The sequence below is a fragment of the Microcaecilia unicolor genome, chromosome 1, assembly GCF_901765095.1.
Source record: "Microcaecilia unicolor chromosome 1, aMicUni1.1, whole genome shotgun sequence".
In the NCBI taxonomy this organism is placed as follows: domain Eukaryota; kingdom Metazoa; phylum Chordata; class Amphibia; order Gymnophiona; family Siphonopidae; genus Microcaecilia; species Microcaecilia unicolor.
The window spans coordinates 732,286,792-732,303,711 of record NC_044031.1 but is presented as its reverse complement, the minus strand read 5'-3'; the positions used below and the strand labels follow the sequence as shown (position 1 = coordinate 732,303,711).

The window sequence follows — 16,920 nt, the reverse complement described above, 5'->3', positions numbered from 1 at the left end:
CCCCATCCTTCCATGTTTTCCCTCTTTCTCCCCATCCTTCCATGTTTTCCCTCATTCTCTGCCATCCTTCCATCTGTTTTCCCTCTTTCTCCCCATCCGTCCATGTTTTCCCTCATTCTCCCCATCCTTCCATGTTTTCCCTCATTCTCTGCCATCCTTCCATCTGTTTTCCCTCTTTTCTCCCCATCCTTCCATGTTTTCCCTCTTTCTCCCCATCCTTCCATCTGTTTTCCCTCTTTTTCTCCCCATCCTTCCATGTTTTCCCTCTTTTATTCGACGAGGCCCGCCCTGCATGCCAGCGCCAGCCCCCATTGCCGGCCACTGCTGCTTTTCCTGTTGAGCAGCAGGGCCGGCGCTACAAAAAAGAAGAAGCGCTAACGGCGCTAAGGACGAGAAATGTTTAAAAAAAAAAAAAAAGCGCGGCACCGGCAGGCACTGTCTCGGCAGCCTTGAGGCATTGGATGCTGAGGCATTGGCTGCGAGCCAGCAGCCAATGCCTCAGCAGCCAATGCCTCAAGGCTGCCGAGACAGTGCCTGCCGGTGCCGCGCTTTTTTTTTTTTTTAAACATTTCTCGTCCTTAGCGCCGTTAGCGCTTCTTCTTTTTGTAGCGCCGGCCCTGCTGCTCAACAGGAAAAGCAGCAGTGGCCGGCAATGGGTGCTGGGGCTGGCGCTGGGCGGGCCTGGACTGAAATTGGGTGGGCCTGGGCCCACCCAGGCCCACCCGTAGCTACGCCCCTGGTATACAGTCTTGGAGCCGACTCTGTGGGTGCTTGAGCACCCCCAATATTGAGAAAATTCCTTGTATGTGTCCAGGGAGGGGTTATTTCCATTGGGCTTAGCACCCCCAATAATTTTGAAAAGTTGGCTCCTTTGCCCCTACAGTACCACTCTCAAAATATAAAAGTTGGCAATTGGACTTTTCTATATACACAATATCTGCTCAATCTTCTGGATGTGCTGAGGGTATAGTTGCTGATATACTCTGTTGATACAACTGAAGCTAATTTATCCATGCTTTTTACAATACACAGTGACACAGCAGGATTTTTAAAAGATCGAACAACTTCTGACACAGATGCTTAGGTGCCGAAACATGGATCTGTGTCAAACTCAAGTATATTTGCATGTAGTATCCTATAACTGCTGCCATCAATAAAGTTGATCCTTTATTTATTTATTTGTGACATTTATATCCCACATTATCCCAAACAAGTTTGAGTTCAGTGTGGCTTACAAAAAACAGTATAGTATACACAGTGCTTTTTTTGTAGAAAAAAAGGTGTCGGTACTCATTAATGGGTGGGGTCTTCTCATATGGCTCCACTCCTATGGTAGCCGCACCCACATTAGACACACCCCTTATACCAGCCATGACGCATATAAACAGACATCATTGAACATATTATATTTATTTATTGCATTTGTTTCCCACATTTTCCCACCTCTTTGCAGGCTCAATGTGGCTTACATGGTACCGTAATCAGCGTTAACCGATTTCAGTATGAACAAATACAAGTTGCGATTAATATCAAGGTAATATTATGGTACAGTGAGATACATGTATGGGAAAGACAATTAGGGAGAACTTAGAGGGGGAAAGGAAAAGTTAGGATACAGTGGGGGAAATAAGTATTTGATCCCTTGCTGATTTTGTAAGTTTGCCCACTGACAAAGACATGAGCAGCCCATAATTGAAGGGTAGGTTATTGGTAACAGTGAGAGATAGCACATCACAAATTAAATCCGGAAAATCACATTGTGGAAAGTATATGAATTTATTTGCATTCTGCAGAGGGAAATAAGTATTTGATCCCCCACCAACCAGTAAGAGATCTGGCCCCTACAGACCAGGTAGATGCTCCAAATCAACTCGTTACCTGCATGACAGACAGCTGTCGGCAATGGTCACCTGTATGAAAGACACCTGTCCACAGACTCAGTGAATCAGTCAGACTCTAACCTCTACAAAATGGCCAAGAGCAAGGAGCTGTCTAAGGATGTCAGGGACAAGATCATACACCTGCACAAGGCTGGAATGGGCTACAAAACCATCAGTAAGACGCTGGGCGAGAAGGAGACAACTGTTGGTGCCATAGTAAGAAAATGGAAGAAGTACAAAATGACTGTCAATCGACAAAGATCTGGGGCTCCATGCAAAATCTCACCTCGTGGGGTATCCTTGATCATGAGGAAGGTTAGAAATCAGCCTACAACTACAAGGGGGGAACTTGTCAATGATCTCAAGGCAGCTGAGACCACTGTCACCACGAAAACCATTGGTAACACATTACAACATAACGGATTGCAATCCTGCAGTGCCCGCAAGGTCCCCCTGCTCCGGAAGGCACATGTGACGGCCCATCTGAAGTTTGCCAGTGAACACCTGGATGATGCCGAGAGTGATTGGGAGAAGGTGCTGTGGTCAGATGAGACAAAAATTGAGCTCTTTGGCATGAACTCAACTCGCCGTGTTTGGAGGAAGAGAAATGCTGCCTATGACCCAAAGAACACCGTCCCCACTGTCAAGCATGGAGGTGGAAATGTTATGTTTTGGGGGTGTTTCTCTGCTAAGGGCACAGGACTACTTCACCGCATCAATGGGAGAATGGATGGGGCCATGTACCGTACAATTCTGAGTGACAACCTCCTTCCCTCCGCCAGGGCCTTAAAAATGGGTCGTGGCTGGGTCTTCCAGCACGACAATGACCCAAAACATACAGCCAAGGCAACAAAGGAGTGGCTCAGGAAGAAGCACATTAGGGTCATGGAATGGCCTAGCCAGTCACCAGACCTTAATCCCATTGAAAACTTATGGAGGGAGCTGAAGCTGCGAGTTGCCAAGCGACAGCCCAGAACTCTTAATGATTTAGAGATGATCTGCAAAGAGGAGTGGACCAAAATTCCTCCTGACATGTGTGCAAACCTCATCATCAACTACAGAAGACGTCTGACCGCTGTGCTTGCCAACAAGGGTTTTGCCACCAAGTATTAGGTCTTGTTTGCCAGAGGGATTAAATACTTATTTCCCTCTGCAGAATGCAAATAAATTCATATACTTTCCACAATGTGATTTTCCGGATTTAATTTGTGATGTGCTATCTCTCACTGTTACCAATAACCTACCCTTCAATTATGGGCTGCTCATGTCTTTGTCAGTGGGCAAACTTACAAAATCAGCAAGGGATCAAATACTTATTTCCCCCACTGTATGTCCGTCACAATCTTTGTTTAAGTTGTGTTGCAGATGTGCAGGTTTTTTATGTTGAGGTGGTGGGGTATGCACTTCTGAACAGTTCTGTTTTTAGTGCTTTCCGGAAATTTTCTCCATCCATGTGCAGTTTTTCTCCCCTTTCCCTCATCTCCATCCATGTGCATCTTCTTCTTTTTTCTTTCCTCCCCTCCATCCATGTCTAGCACTTCTCCTCTCTCCTCCCCTCCATTCAAGTCCAGCATTTCTCCTCTCTCCCCACCAACCCCTCCATCCATCCATGCCCAGCAATTCTCTTCTGTCTCCTGCTCTCCTCTTCATCCATTTCCAGCATTTCTCCTCTCCCCTGCCCTCTCCTCCCCTCCATATCCATCTCCTTCCTGCCTTCCCTCCCCTCCATCCATGTCCAGCATGCCTCCTCTCTCCCCTCCCCTCCCATGTCCAGCGATTCTCCTCTGTCCCATGTCCTCCCCTGTCATCCATGTCCAGCGATTCTCCTCTCTCCCCTTCCCTCCCCTCTCATCCATGTCCAATGATTCTCCTCTCTCTCCTGCCCTCACCTTCCATCCATGTCCAGCAAATCTCTCTTCTCTGACCTCCCCACCCATCCATGTTCAGCGAGTCTCCTCTACCCCTGTCCTCCCCTGCCATCCATGTCCAGTGATTCTCCTCTCTCCCCTGCCCTCCCCTCCCATCCATGTCCAGCGATTCTCCTCTGCCCCCTGTCCTCTCCTGCCATCCTTGTCCAGCAATTCTCCTCTCTCCCCTTCCCTCCCTCCCATCCATGTCCAACGATTCTCCTCTCTCCCCTGCCCTCCCCTCCCATCCATGTCCAGCAATTCTCTCTTCCCTGTCCTCCCCTCCCATCCATGTCCAGCATGTCTCCTCTCTCCCTGCCCTCCCCTCCTATCCATGTCCAGCAATACTCCTCTTTTCCCTGCCTTCTCCTCCCATCCATGTCCAGCGATTCTCCTCTCTCCCCTGCCCTCCCCTCCTATCCATGTCCAGCAGTTCTCTCTTCCCTGCTTCCCCTCTCATCCATGTCCAGCGATTCTCCTCTCTCCTCTGCTCTCCCCTCCCATCCTTGTCCAGTGATTCTCCTCTGCCCCCTGTCCTCCCCTGCCATCCATGTCCAGCAATTCTTTTCTCTCCCTTGTCCTCCCCTCTCATCCATGTCCAGCAATTCTCTCTTCCCTGCCCTCTCCTCCCATCCATGTCCAGCAGTTCTCTTTTCCTGCCCTCCCATCCATGTCCAGCGATTCTCCTCTCTTCCCTGTCCTCCCCTCTCACCCATGTCCAGCAATTCTGTCCCCCCTTCCCTCCCCTCCCATCCATGTCCAGCATGTCTCCTCTCACCCCTGCCCTCTCCTCCCCTCTCATCCATGTCCAGCAATTCTCTCTTCCCTGCCCTCCCCTCCCATCCCATCCATGTCCAGCATGTCTCCTGTCTTCCCTGCCCTCTCCTCCCATCCATGTTCAGCAATTCTCTCTTCCCTGCCCTCCCCTCCCATCGATGTCCAGCGATTCTCCTCTCTCCCCTGCCCTCCCCTCCCATCCATGTCCAATGATTCCCTCTCTCCCCTGCCCTCCCCTCTCATCCATGTCCAGCGATTCTTCTTCCCCCAGCCCATCCTCCTTCACTACCTGCCAGCCAGTGAAGCGATACAGAAAGGCTGCCAGTGTCGGAGCTTCCCTCTGCAAGTTCCACCTACTTTGTTTCAACTTCCTGTTTCCGCATAGGCGGGACTCGCTGAAGGAAGCTCCGATGCTGCCAGCAGTGGCATAGCCAGAAGACAATTTTTGGGTGGGCCAGCGGGTTGGATGGGTGGGCACTACAACCCCAACCCCCCCCCCCCCCACACACGCACGCAGCGCACAGCACCTTTAAAGTTATCGACGCTGCCTCCACTCACCTTCTCCCACCGTGGCGCTGACTCGTCTCCTGCACTTCATGGTCTCCGTCTCCCACTGCCGCGGCAGCGCTCTATCGGCGCTGCCTGCCTGACAGCTGACAGACGCGGTGCGACGACGTCCTGCTCCGGGACCTTCCCTCTGCCGCATGCAATCCACCCTGCGTAAACAGGAAGTTGAATCAACGCGGCAGAGGGAAGGCCCCGGAGCAGGAGGGCATCGCGTCTGTCAGCTGTCAGGCAGGCAGCGCTGATAGCAAATTGAAAGCGCTGCCGTGAGGGTGGGAGACAGACACCGCGAAGTGCAGGAGAGGAGGCAGCGCTACGGCGGGGGTGGGAGAAGGTGAGGATGGGCCTGAGACGAAACTGGGTGGGCCTGGGCCCATCCAGGCCCACCCGTAGCTACGCCCCTGGCTGCCAGCCTCTCTCAATCACTGCACCATTCACGCTGCCGAGTCCTTAAAAAAAGTAAGGAAGTAAGAAGGGGAGTGAGAGGAAGGATGCAGGACTTGCTGGGGGAAAAAAAGGTGCCAGTACGCCGTACCGGTGCATACCGGCACAAAAAAAGCCCTGAGTATACATAACAAATAATAATGCATAAGAAAGTAACTTGTGGTAAGAATCTAATTTTACAATACAATATCATAAACGTACTGGGATAGCTATGGATGTTTAACATTTAGAAAATGTATTAAGAATTAGAAATTGTACATGAAGCAAAGAGAAAGTTAATGGTAAATAGAGTACTAACCAATTCAGGTAATAATTAGTTGTTTGAGATATGGTTGTTCTTTGTGAGGGTTTGTTTGAATAGGAACAATTTGAGGATTTCGCAGAGTCTAGTATATTCCTGTATATTTCTTACTTTGGGTGGTAAGGTGTTCCACCATTTGGTTCCTAGGTAAGTAAAGTCTGCAGAGTGGACAGTTTTGTAGGTCACTTTTTTGCAATTTGGGAGGTATCGTCTGAGATAGTTTCTTGCCTCATATTTAGCGTTTCTTTCAGGTAAGTTTATTAATGGTACCATATAGTCTGGAGCTGTGCCATTTAGGATTTGAAAGATAGAGGTATATAATTTGAAGGCAATTCTCGCTTTGATGGGAAGCCAGTGTAATTTGATTAATAAAGTGAGGCACTTTCAAAACGAGAAACGTTGTATATGAACCTGGCTGCAGTGTTTTGAGCTGTTGGAGTTTTTTTCAACAGTTACTCCTTACTGCCAGCATATATGACAATAATCGAATTCGGATAACGTTAATGATTGTACCAATAGTCTGAATGTTTCTGATGAGAAATAGGGTCTGATCCTTTTTAGTTTCTGAAGAGACCTGAAAGATCTTGGCCCCCTTTTACTAAGGCGTGCTCACGTTTTTAGCGCGCGCTAAAATTGTAGGTGCACTAAACGTTAGAGATGCCAGTGAGGAGTAGGTTGCAGTAGTCAAGGCGAGAGGAAATGAGAGAGTGGATGAGAGTTCGGGTGGTGTGCTCAGAGAGGAAAGGGCGAATTTTGCTAATGTTATAGAGGAAGAAGCGACAGGTCTTGGTTATCTGCTGGATATGCGCAGAGAAGGAGAGGGAGGAGTCGAAGATGACTCCGAGGTTGCGGGCAGATGAGACGGGGAGGATGAGGGTGTTATCAACTGAGATAGAGAGTGGAGGGAGAGGAGAAGTGGGTTTGGGTGGGAAGACAATAAGCTCTGTCTTGGCCATGTTCAGTTTCAGGTGGCGGTTGGACATCCAGGCAGCAATGTCAGATAAGCAGGCCGATACTTTGGCCTGGGTTTCCGCAGTGATGTCTGGTGTGGAGAGATAAAGCTGGGTGTCGTCGGCATAAAGATGATATTGGAAACCATGAGATGAGATCAGGGAGCCCAGGGAGATGGTGTAGATTGAAAAAAGAAGGGGTCCGAGGACAGATCCTTGAGGATCTCCAACAGAGAGCGGGATGGGGGTGGAGGAAGAACCATGAGAATGTACTCTGAAGGTATGGTGGGAGAGATAAGAGGAGAACCAGGAGAGGACAGAACCCTGGAACCCAAATGAGGACAGTGCGGCAAGAAGTAAATTGTGATTGACAGTGTCAAAAGCGGCGGATAGGTCGAGGAGGATGAAGATGGAGTAGTGACCTTTGGATTTGGCAAGGAACAGGTCATTGCAGACTTTAGATAGTGCCGTTTCTGTCGAGTGTAGGGGGCAAAAGCCGGATTGAAGCAGATTGAGGATGGCATGAGAGGAGAGAAAATCAAGGCAACGGCTGTGAACGGCGTCTTCAAGTATCTTGCCCCCCTTCACTCGTAAGGGCTATGGTAGTGGTATACAGTTGTGGGTAGTGGGTTTTGGGGGGCTCAGCAGACAAGGTAAGGAGCTATGTTTCTGGGAGCATTTTACGAAGTCCACTGCAGTGCCCCCTAGGGTGCCCAGTTGGTGTCCTGGCATGTCAGGGGGACCAGTGCACCACAAATGCTGGCTCCTCCCACGACCAAAGGGATTGCATTTGGTCATTTCTGAGATGGGTGTCCTTGGTTTCCATTATCGCCAAAAATCAGAAACGACCAAGTCTAGGGACAACCATCTCTAAGGACGACCTAAATTTCAAGATTTGGGCGTCCCCGACCATATTATCGAAACGGAAGATGGACGTCAATCTTGTTTCAATAATACGGGTTTCCCCACCCCTCCATCGGGACATTTTGTGAGGACGTCCTCAACAATACTTGGGCGTCCCTTTCGATAATGCCCCTCTATATCTTTTTTAGGATGCGGCGACCAGAATTGCACACAATATTCGAGGTGCGGTTGCAACATGGAACGATACAAGGGCATTATAACGTCCTCATTTTTCTTTTCCATTCCTTTCCTAATAATACCTAACATTCTATTTGCTTTCTTAGCTACCACCACACACTGAGCAGAGGGTTTCAATGTGTCATCATTGACGACGCCTAGATCCCTTTCCTGGCAGGTGACTCCTGACATGGAACCTTCAATTACGTAGCTATAATTCAGGTTCCTCTTTCCCACATGCATCACTTTGCACTTGCTCACATTTAACATCATCTGCCATTTAGATGCCCAGTCTCGTAAGGTCCTCTTGTAACGTTTCACAATCCTCTTGTGATTTAACAACTTTGAATAACTTTGTGTCATCAGCAAATGTAATTACCTCACTAGTTACTTCCATCTCTAGATCATTTATAAATATGTTAAAAAGCGACAGTCCCAGCACAGACCCCTGAGGAACCCCACTATCTACCCTTCTCCATTGAGAATACTGACCATTTAACCCTGTTTTCTGTTTTCTATCTTTTAACCCGTTTTTAATCCATAAAAGGATACTACCTCCTATACCATGACCTTCACTTTGTAAGGTCTTGATTTCAGGAAACCTTGAAACCATTTGTGCACTATGCCACATATATCAAAGTTGTCTAGTATGTTTAGTAGGATATTATGATCTACTACATCAAATGTGCTAGACATATCGAACTGCATTATTACGATCTTAGACCCTATGCTAATTTCTTTTCTGAGATTTGATACTAGGGTAGTAAGGACAGTCTCGGTGCCATAGCATGGTCTGAAACCTGATTGCAATTTGTGTAGTAGGGAGAAATGTGAAAGCCATAGCTGCCGAGAGGGGGGGACAGGGGGGGGCAAAATTCCCTGGGCCCGGGCCTCCAAGGGGAGCCCAGCGCCGCAGTCCCACCCGCCCTCCGTCGTCATCGACCGTCTGCCACCGGGCCGGGCCCCCTGCATTGAAATCACAGCGCCTCTCACCTTTGTGTGAAAGCACTGCAGGCAGCAGGGCAGCAGATCGTCTCCCTTCAGGCCTCCTTCCCTCCCTGTGTCCCATCCTCGTCTGATGTAGCTTCCGCGAGGGCAGGACACAAGGAGGGAAGGAGGGCCGAAGGGAGACGATCTGCTGCCCTGCTGCCTGCAGCACTTCAATGCAGGGGGCCCGGCCCGGTGGCAGACGGAGGGGGGCAGGTGGAGGGGGGGGAGCGTGGGGGGCAGGAGTGGGGCCCCGGGCCCAGTCTCTCAGCGGCCCTGGTGAAAGGTAGTCCATAGTTTCTGCTGCAACTATTCCTTCCATCACCTTTTTCATCAAAGGAATATCTACTTCCAAATAATAATAATAATCATAATCAAAGGAATATCTACTTCCAAGTGTGTCCTTTGAGTCTTTTTCTGGAAGGCTATTTGTTCATCCTTACTTTCTTGTGCTGGAGGTCATCTATAACCCATTGCAGCAAATCTAACTTGAAATAAGACCAACCCTGGTTGCTAAAATCAAAACCATGTTGGCACTTTATCAGACAAAAGCTGCTTTAAGTGATATCTCTACTGTGCATATGTACAAGCTGTGAATTACTTATGGGGGCTGCCATGAGTATGATGATTTGCATATCAGGCTCTAAAGGTGGAGTGAGGTTGTCCGTGCCATCCCAAGACAATAGAGGGAGGGTTAAGTGGCTTGCCTAGGGCTACAAGAAGTGGCTGTGGAATCTGAACCTGGGCCCTTCAGTTCTCAACCTCTACTGTATGTGTGCACAGTATGTATTTATACATTTTTTGTCTATGTTTCTGTGTTTTATTGTTTTTTTAATGTCATTCTTTTCAGTCATTTTAAATTTTATTTCATTTTTTGGTATCTGCTGCTCCCAATGTCCGTTGCTATGAGGACAAGACTGTACTAGCATGACCTGGTTTTGATGCGCCTAACGTTTAGGCATTCACACATATGTCAACCATAGAGCTGGTGTAAGTGTGAGCACCCAAACATGGCAGCTACCCATGTAATTTATAAGAGGCGTATTTTCAAAGCACTTAGCCTTACAAAGTTCCATAGTAACCTATGGAACTTTGTAAGGCTAAGTGCTTTGAAAATGAGCCCCTAGCTAGTATTCTGTAAATTATGGGATCAATATTCAGCTGGCGGCGGTTAGCGTTTTGCTGACCACTGCCAGTGCTATTCCCAGATATTCAAGGACAGGCCATGTCAGGGTTTTGGCACTGAATATCCGATTTTTGCGGAGCCAGCTAACACATAGGGCCCTATTTACTAAGCTGTGCTGTAGACGCGTGCTAAAAATGAGCATGCGCTAACGATAGAGACACCCATTATATTCATATGGGTGTCTCTAGCGTTAGTGCGTGCTAATTTTTAGCACACACTAAAAAGTTTGCACGCCTACAGCGCGGCTTAGTAAACAGGGCCCACATCCAGTTAAGAATTACCATACAGGGGGCCCTGTTTACTAAGCCACAGCGTAGGCATGCTAACGTTTTAGTGCACGCTAAAAATTAGCGCTCGCTAATGCTAGTGACACCCATAGGAATGTAAGGGTCTCTCTAGATTTAGCGAGCGCTAAAAAGTTAGCACACCTACAGCGTGGCTTTGTAAACAGGGCCCAAAGATAAGACTGACTTTTATGCGGTCCCACTTATGCAGTTACCCTGGCTGAATATCAGCATGTAACCAGCCAACTGCTCACCACCCCCAGAAAGCCTCCAAAATAGCTGGTTTTCATTTAGGTGCTAACCGCTAATTCTCAGTGGCGATAACTGGTTAAGGGGCCCTTTAACTAAGCCGCATAAGTGTCTACAGGCACCCAGCACGAGCCAATTTGGAGTTACGGCCCGGCTACTCCGTGGCTCTTGCGGTAATTTCATTGTGTGTCCAATATGCATGTCCGAAAAATAATTTTTATTTTCGGACGCAGCGCCAAGTAGCATTTGATGCGCGTAGGTCATTACCGCCTGGTTAACGTGTGAGACCTTACCACTAAGTCAATGGCTGGCGGTAAGGTCTCAGACCCAAAATGGATGCACGACAGTTTTTATTTTTCCCGCAGGTCCATTTTCGGCAAAAGTTTTAAAAAGGCTTTTTTTTGCAGGTGTGCTGAAAAATGGATCTACGCGCACCCAAAACACACACCTACACTACCGTACGCCATTTTCAGCGCACCTTAGTAAAAGGACTCTTAAGTGCGGCTGAAAATTATGAGATAGCCTTGAACAGCAGCTTAACCAGTCAGTGGCCGTTTCTGGCCAGTTAAATCATTTTGAATATCGACCTGGCACGTGCTCTGCCCCTGTGTACGTCTCCTTTACAAAGTAAGCGGATATTTGCAGAATAGTGCTTAGGTGGCGTGCTACCGTATACACATGTATGTGCTCAACATACGTGCATATATGCTAGTATTTTAAATATTTACACAGATAACACCATGTACAGTACAGCCTTGATTATTTGACCTTCGCTAATCTGACCATCCGGCATATCTAACAGATTTCCTGGTGATGTCATCACATTTATTTCTATGAAAAGTCTTTGTTTTAGAACATTTTTTGAAAATCGGGGACTCTGTGCCTTTGTTTATGCATTGTTTTGAGGAGTTTATGCAGTGTTTTCTGTATTAACCAACTTTTTACTTATCTGACAATAGGTCGGTCCCGTTTACGTCAGATAATCAAGACTGTATTGTAAATATTAGAGCCTTTTAAATAGGCTTACCCCACCCCCACCCCTGGGCAGCCATCTTATCTCTTATATTTTTTTATTTGTATTTCATAACTTTTATCTTTGTGCAATTTAATTTTGCCAAATTGTACCTAAGGTCACAAGGAGAATCAGTGAGAGAAGCAGAGGCATAGACAGAGGAATGAGGTGGACCACTGGGGCCATGGCCCAACCAATATTTTGATAAAAAAAAGTGCTAATATGAAATTTCAATATCCACAAACATCTAAACTAATTTGCACAAAAAAGTTTGTGGAATCATGATTTCACGATTCATAAATATTCATAGACCCATATTATTTGAGGAAAGAAGAACACACAGTCTTGTCTGCTGACACATTCATCCAGCCACCTGGTAGTGAGTCGTGGAAAACGCGTGGCGTTATTTTCCCCTTTTACAGCATGTGACCTGTGAGCCTGTACAGAGAGTACATCTTTAGGGAGACTAGTTTATGCTGCTAATTGGCTGTTTGGAATCCCTTCTAGCACACTCTGCCTTCATGTCCCTCCCCCCCCCCCCCCCCCACTACAGAAGCAGATGGCATGAGTGAGGTTACAGACTGAGCCCATGATCAATTTGATGCTAATCTCCAGGCTTTAAAGAGCATTGACACAGGCTTCTCAGCCTGCAGTACATGCCTTGGCCATTCCAAAACACTTCTGTATGGATACAGAGATATGTTAAACGTCTGATAAGCTGCTAGTGAGGTATACAGTTTGAAATTTGGATGCTCAGGAGCTCTTGTGGTCATCATCTCAGTTGCTTCATACCAGCACCGAAAGTGGGAAATGAAAGGACAATCTGAACCAATCCATCCAGTGACTGAGAAGCAAGAACTCAGTGGTGGTATTTAATGGCTCGGCCATGATGGTATGATGAGGGATTTAAAGCAAAAGATGGCATTTTACTGATTGGAATCAGCAAGGGGAACTGAGACTAATCATTCTCCTGCTAAGGAAAGCGAAGAGCATAGTGTTTCTGAGAATGAGAAGGCAGAAACAAACCAGCTCAATCTTCTAATCTAGTGCATCAAAACACATGAACAGTTTCAAAGTGTTCGTACTTTATAATCCAGGCTTTGATGATGTCACCTCCCTGCATTTTTCATTCGATGGCTGGAAGGCTTACCGAGAGTGCACAGATATCACCACTAACTTTTCACTGTGACATTCTGTCTCTTTTTTTCTCATTATAAACCCATTATATTAAGAAGAAATTCGAACAGTTGTGAAATATTCCAGCTGTAAAACCTGAGGCAGACTCAAAATCTTGCCAGACCTGGATGGCAGCGCAAAGGCTGTGATGTGAATGAGCTCCCATGGTGACCCAGGATTTCGATACTCAAGTGGGAGTAGGAGTTCTGGTTAATCACTTATTTATCTGGTTTATGCTCCTGGAGAAGTCTATCGGTAAGGCCCGGAGGGGTAATAAACTGTGGGTGGACTTCATTAACACTGTCTCTTACCAGGTAAGAACACACCTCTTGGAATACGTAGGAGAATGCAGGCTTGCTCATAGATGGCTGGTGACTCACTTGTTTCAGGGGGTGGGGTGGGGGTGGGGGTGGGGACGTGAATAGATGGTTCCCCCCTCCATGTGATATGACTAGGATTGACAATTCTAAAGGGGCAAAAACCTGCCACATGCACATGTACTCACACTACCACAATCCCATCTACGACCATGATTTCACAAACTTTTCATAACAGAAACAGAGCAATGTATAATAAAATGGAATTTAGATACATCACCCAACATAGTTTTTAAACATTATTTTTATTCATCTATAAAACATACAACAGCAGGAATGCACAATTATACTTCAGAAGTGAAGTACAATGTACATAATAAAATTTTTCTTTTAAATCATTTATTTATAATTTTTCATTTTACAAGGGTCACTTGCAAACAGTAATACAGAGATGATTGCACATTAATACAAGATAAGAAGAAAACAATCCCAACTAGATATATGGATTATATACAATCTTTCTCTTTCTTAGACCACAAAGTGAAGAAAAATAGGGAGAGTGAAATAAGACAAGGAGATCAATTAAACAGTAAACAGAAAAAAAGAAAACATGGTATTAACCTGATTATCCCCAGATATTACTCATCTAGTTCATTATTCCACATTGATCATCTGGTTGGCTCCCTCAAGACCAAATACGGCGTATAGTCAATTCATTTCATTGAGAACATACTTATTATCCAGGTTTTAGTTAGAAATAATACATCTGATTACATTCTCTCTCTTTTAAAAACCAGAAATTATTTAACGATACATAGTACATAATAATATTTTGAGTCACCTCAGTGACAGCCACTCAAACTCTCCACTGGCAGGTACTGGAAATAACTGGGGCTGTACATCGACTAAACTTCTTATTTGCATGATTAATTGCATAAAGTGTCTCTTTCACATTTCCTCCTATACAGTGTGATATATAGATAGCAGATATAAATTCTCAAAACTGACATATTTCAATTACTAAACTAAAAATAAAATCATTTACTATACTCTTGTGTCTGGTGATTTTATCTTTCCAATCATCTTGTTCCCTGTCTCTGGTTCTGTTTCCCTATGCTCCCAGCACAGTTCTGTGCTCTGAACTCTGCTTCCAGGGCGTCCTGTCTATTCACTATTTCTTTTTTTTTTCGCCTCTCATCCTGCCCTATATCCATCTTTCACATTCAACTTTCATCCATTTTTCTTATTCCTTTTCAGATCTCTTCCATTCCCTGGGTACCATCTCCTCCTGTCTCTCTTCTCTCCCCTTCCCTTCCATGGGCACCATCTTTTCCTCCACTTTTGGAATTTTTATGAGTATTATATTGTTGGTGTACATTATTCCTTCATTTTTTGCTGAATTAAAGCCCTGTTTACTAAGGTGCACTAGCGTTTTTAACTCATGCTAAAAATTAGCATGCGCTAACTGTGTAGACGCCCATAAGAATATTATGGGAATCTACACGGTTAGCGAGTGCTAATGTTTAGCGTGCACTAAAAACGCTAGCACACCTCTAGCACAGCTTAGTAAACAGGGCTCTTAGTGAATAACTAATGTGGATGATTGAATGAATGCCCCATGGTTTTGTAGGGTGCTGATGCCAGCTTATAATATGTATTTATTTATTTATTAGGATTTACTTACCACCTTTTTGAAGGAATTCACTCAAGGCGGTGTACAGCAAGAAGAAGTCAAACATAAGCAATAGACAATTACAGCAGCAAAAACATTCAAACATCAATACAAGGCATGGTATAGTATGCTACACTACAATGCCAACACAATACACAATAAAACATTTTAATAGTCAGCATTGTAAGCAAAGATGGAGCATATAGATAGATAAGAGAGTATTCTAAACTGGAACCTGGGTGCCCAATTCTAGAGGATGGGTGGTTCCTAAACCCATCTTGTCACCATCTATATGATCTGCACTTGGCCCCTTGGCTACCTAGTAAGATGTTTCATTGTATTGTAGGAATAGCATTAGCATCATATCTATGTTATTTGAAAGTTCTAATTTGTGCTTATTAGGTGTTTCATTGGTATTATACTGACATTGTATTATATTTATGCTTTCTGTCATGGTATTGTTGTATTATACTGACATTTATCATATTTCTGTTATATGATTGTTCCCTGTTAGATGTTTATATTTCTCACACTGTTTCGTGTTAGTCCTATTACTAGGTTTCAATTTCCCATTTCCAGGTTCACCTCATTGACTGTATTTATGTTTATATTTGGGCATTTTATTATTGTTATGCTGTTATCATAACATAATTTCCTCCACTTTGGGAATTTTTAGGAGTTTTATATATATACTAGACTTTGAGCCCGTAAAAACGGGCTATTATAGGAAGGGGGGGTTGAAAGGCCCGCCCCCACCGCCGAGTTCGCCGCTGCCCCTCCCCCTCCAAGTTCGCGCCCCCCCCACCGAGCCGTCACCACCCACCTTCCACCCGGCCGGGCCCTCGCTCCGCTATTGAAACAGCGAGGGTCCGGGAACGCAGCACTGAGCTCTGCTGAGCTGCCGACGTCGGCCTTCCTTCTTCTCTGCCTGTCCTGCCCTCGTGTGACGTAACGTTGTCGAGGGCGGGACAGAGGCAGAGAAGAAGAAGAAGGAAGGGCGATGTCGGCAGCTCAGCAGAGCTCAGTGCTGCGTTCCCGGACCCTCGCTGTTTCAATAGTGGAGCGAGGGCCCGACCGGGTAGAAGGTGGGTGGCGGTGGCGACTCGGGTGGGGGGAGCGTTAGACGGTGGTGTCCCTCCCTCAGCAATGCGCAGTACAGACCCTCTGTGTTCCGCCCCCCCGTCATCACGTATTGACGTGGGGACGGGGCAGAGAAGGTCTCTACTGCGCATTTGCGAGTGAGTACGGTCACTCGCCGTTTATATGTTTGATATATATATATATATATATATAATTGGTGCACATTATTCATTCATTTTTTGCTGAGTTAGTACATGCCACAGTTATACCAGCCGTAGACCTGGCATAAATGCAGGTGCCAGGAACACATGCATGTAAGTGGGAAACATACCTATGTCTCACCCATGCTCTGCCCCTTGAATTTACATGCTATGACACTTGCGCGTCGCTTTGCTGCCACTTCTTTGCACACATGTACACTTACCTGCCTAGGGCGAATTTCTTCATAAAGGTGGTTAATATATCCCAGTCAAGAAGCAATAAATAAATGGGGGTGCCCAGTTATGGAATTGCCTCCATAAAGCCTTAGTTGCTCTGAGTTTCTCATTTAACTTTCAGTTTTCTCTTTAAAAAAAAAAAAAGAATTCCCCTTCTTCTTCCTCTTAGATGTGCTGCTGCTGTGGTCCAGCACCCTATTCTTTCTGCGGCTTCATCTGTCCTGATATCCGAGTCTCCATAGCAACACGACTCTTGTACACTCTTTTCCACATCTTGGCCTCCACAGTCTGCTGTCTTATGCTATCCCGATCTGTGGAAGAAGTTGTTAAGGAACATGTGAGTGGCATCAAGAAAACAGAAGTGAAAGGGACTGTCCTAGAAAGGGGATGATAGTTACCTGTCTCTGAAGAGTGGAGTTACTCCAATCACCATCGAAACATTAAGGAGGAAAAAGCTGAATCAACCAGGAGCAAGAGGAGAACTCCCTCTTCTGAGCTCATCCAGGACTTCCATCATTACTCTAGCTCTGCAGTATAAATCAGGACTGGTGTTAGACATTCAGGGCCCCAGGACAGAAACTGGAGAGGGGGCTCCAATATCCCCCCTGCAGCCTATG

At 46.0% G+C, this 16,920-nt stretch overlaps 1 protein-coding gene across 1 annotated transcript in view; it reads left to right on the top strand.

Moving 5' to 3' along the window:
• The first annotated feature begins 12,961 nt into the window (after window positions 1-12,961).
• Window positions 12,962-16,920, top strand: part of LOC115462214 (serine incorporator 4-like) — a 75,290-nt gene continuing 71,331 nt past the window's right edge. Inside the window, exons 1-2 of the mRNA XM_030192228.1 lie at window positions 12,962-13,111; window positions 16,473-16,640. Of these exons, the coding sequence (XP_030048088.1) occupies window positions 12,962-13,111; window positions 16,473-16,640 (318 nt within the window). The remainder of the gene's footprint in view (window positions 13,112-16,472; window positions 16,641-16,920) is intronic.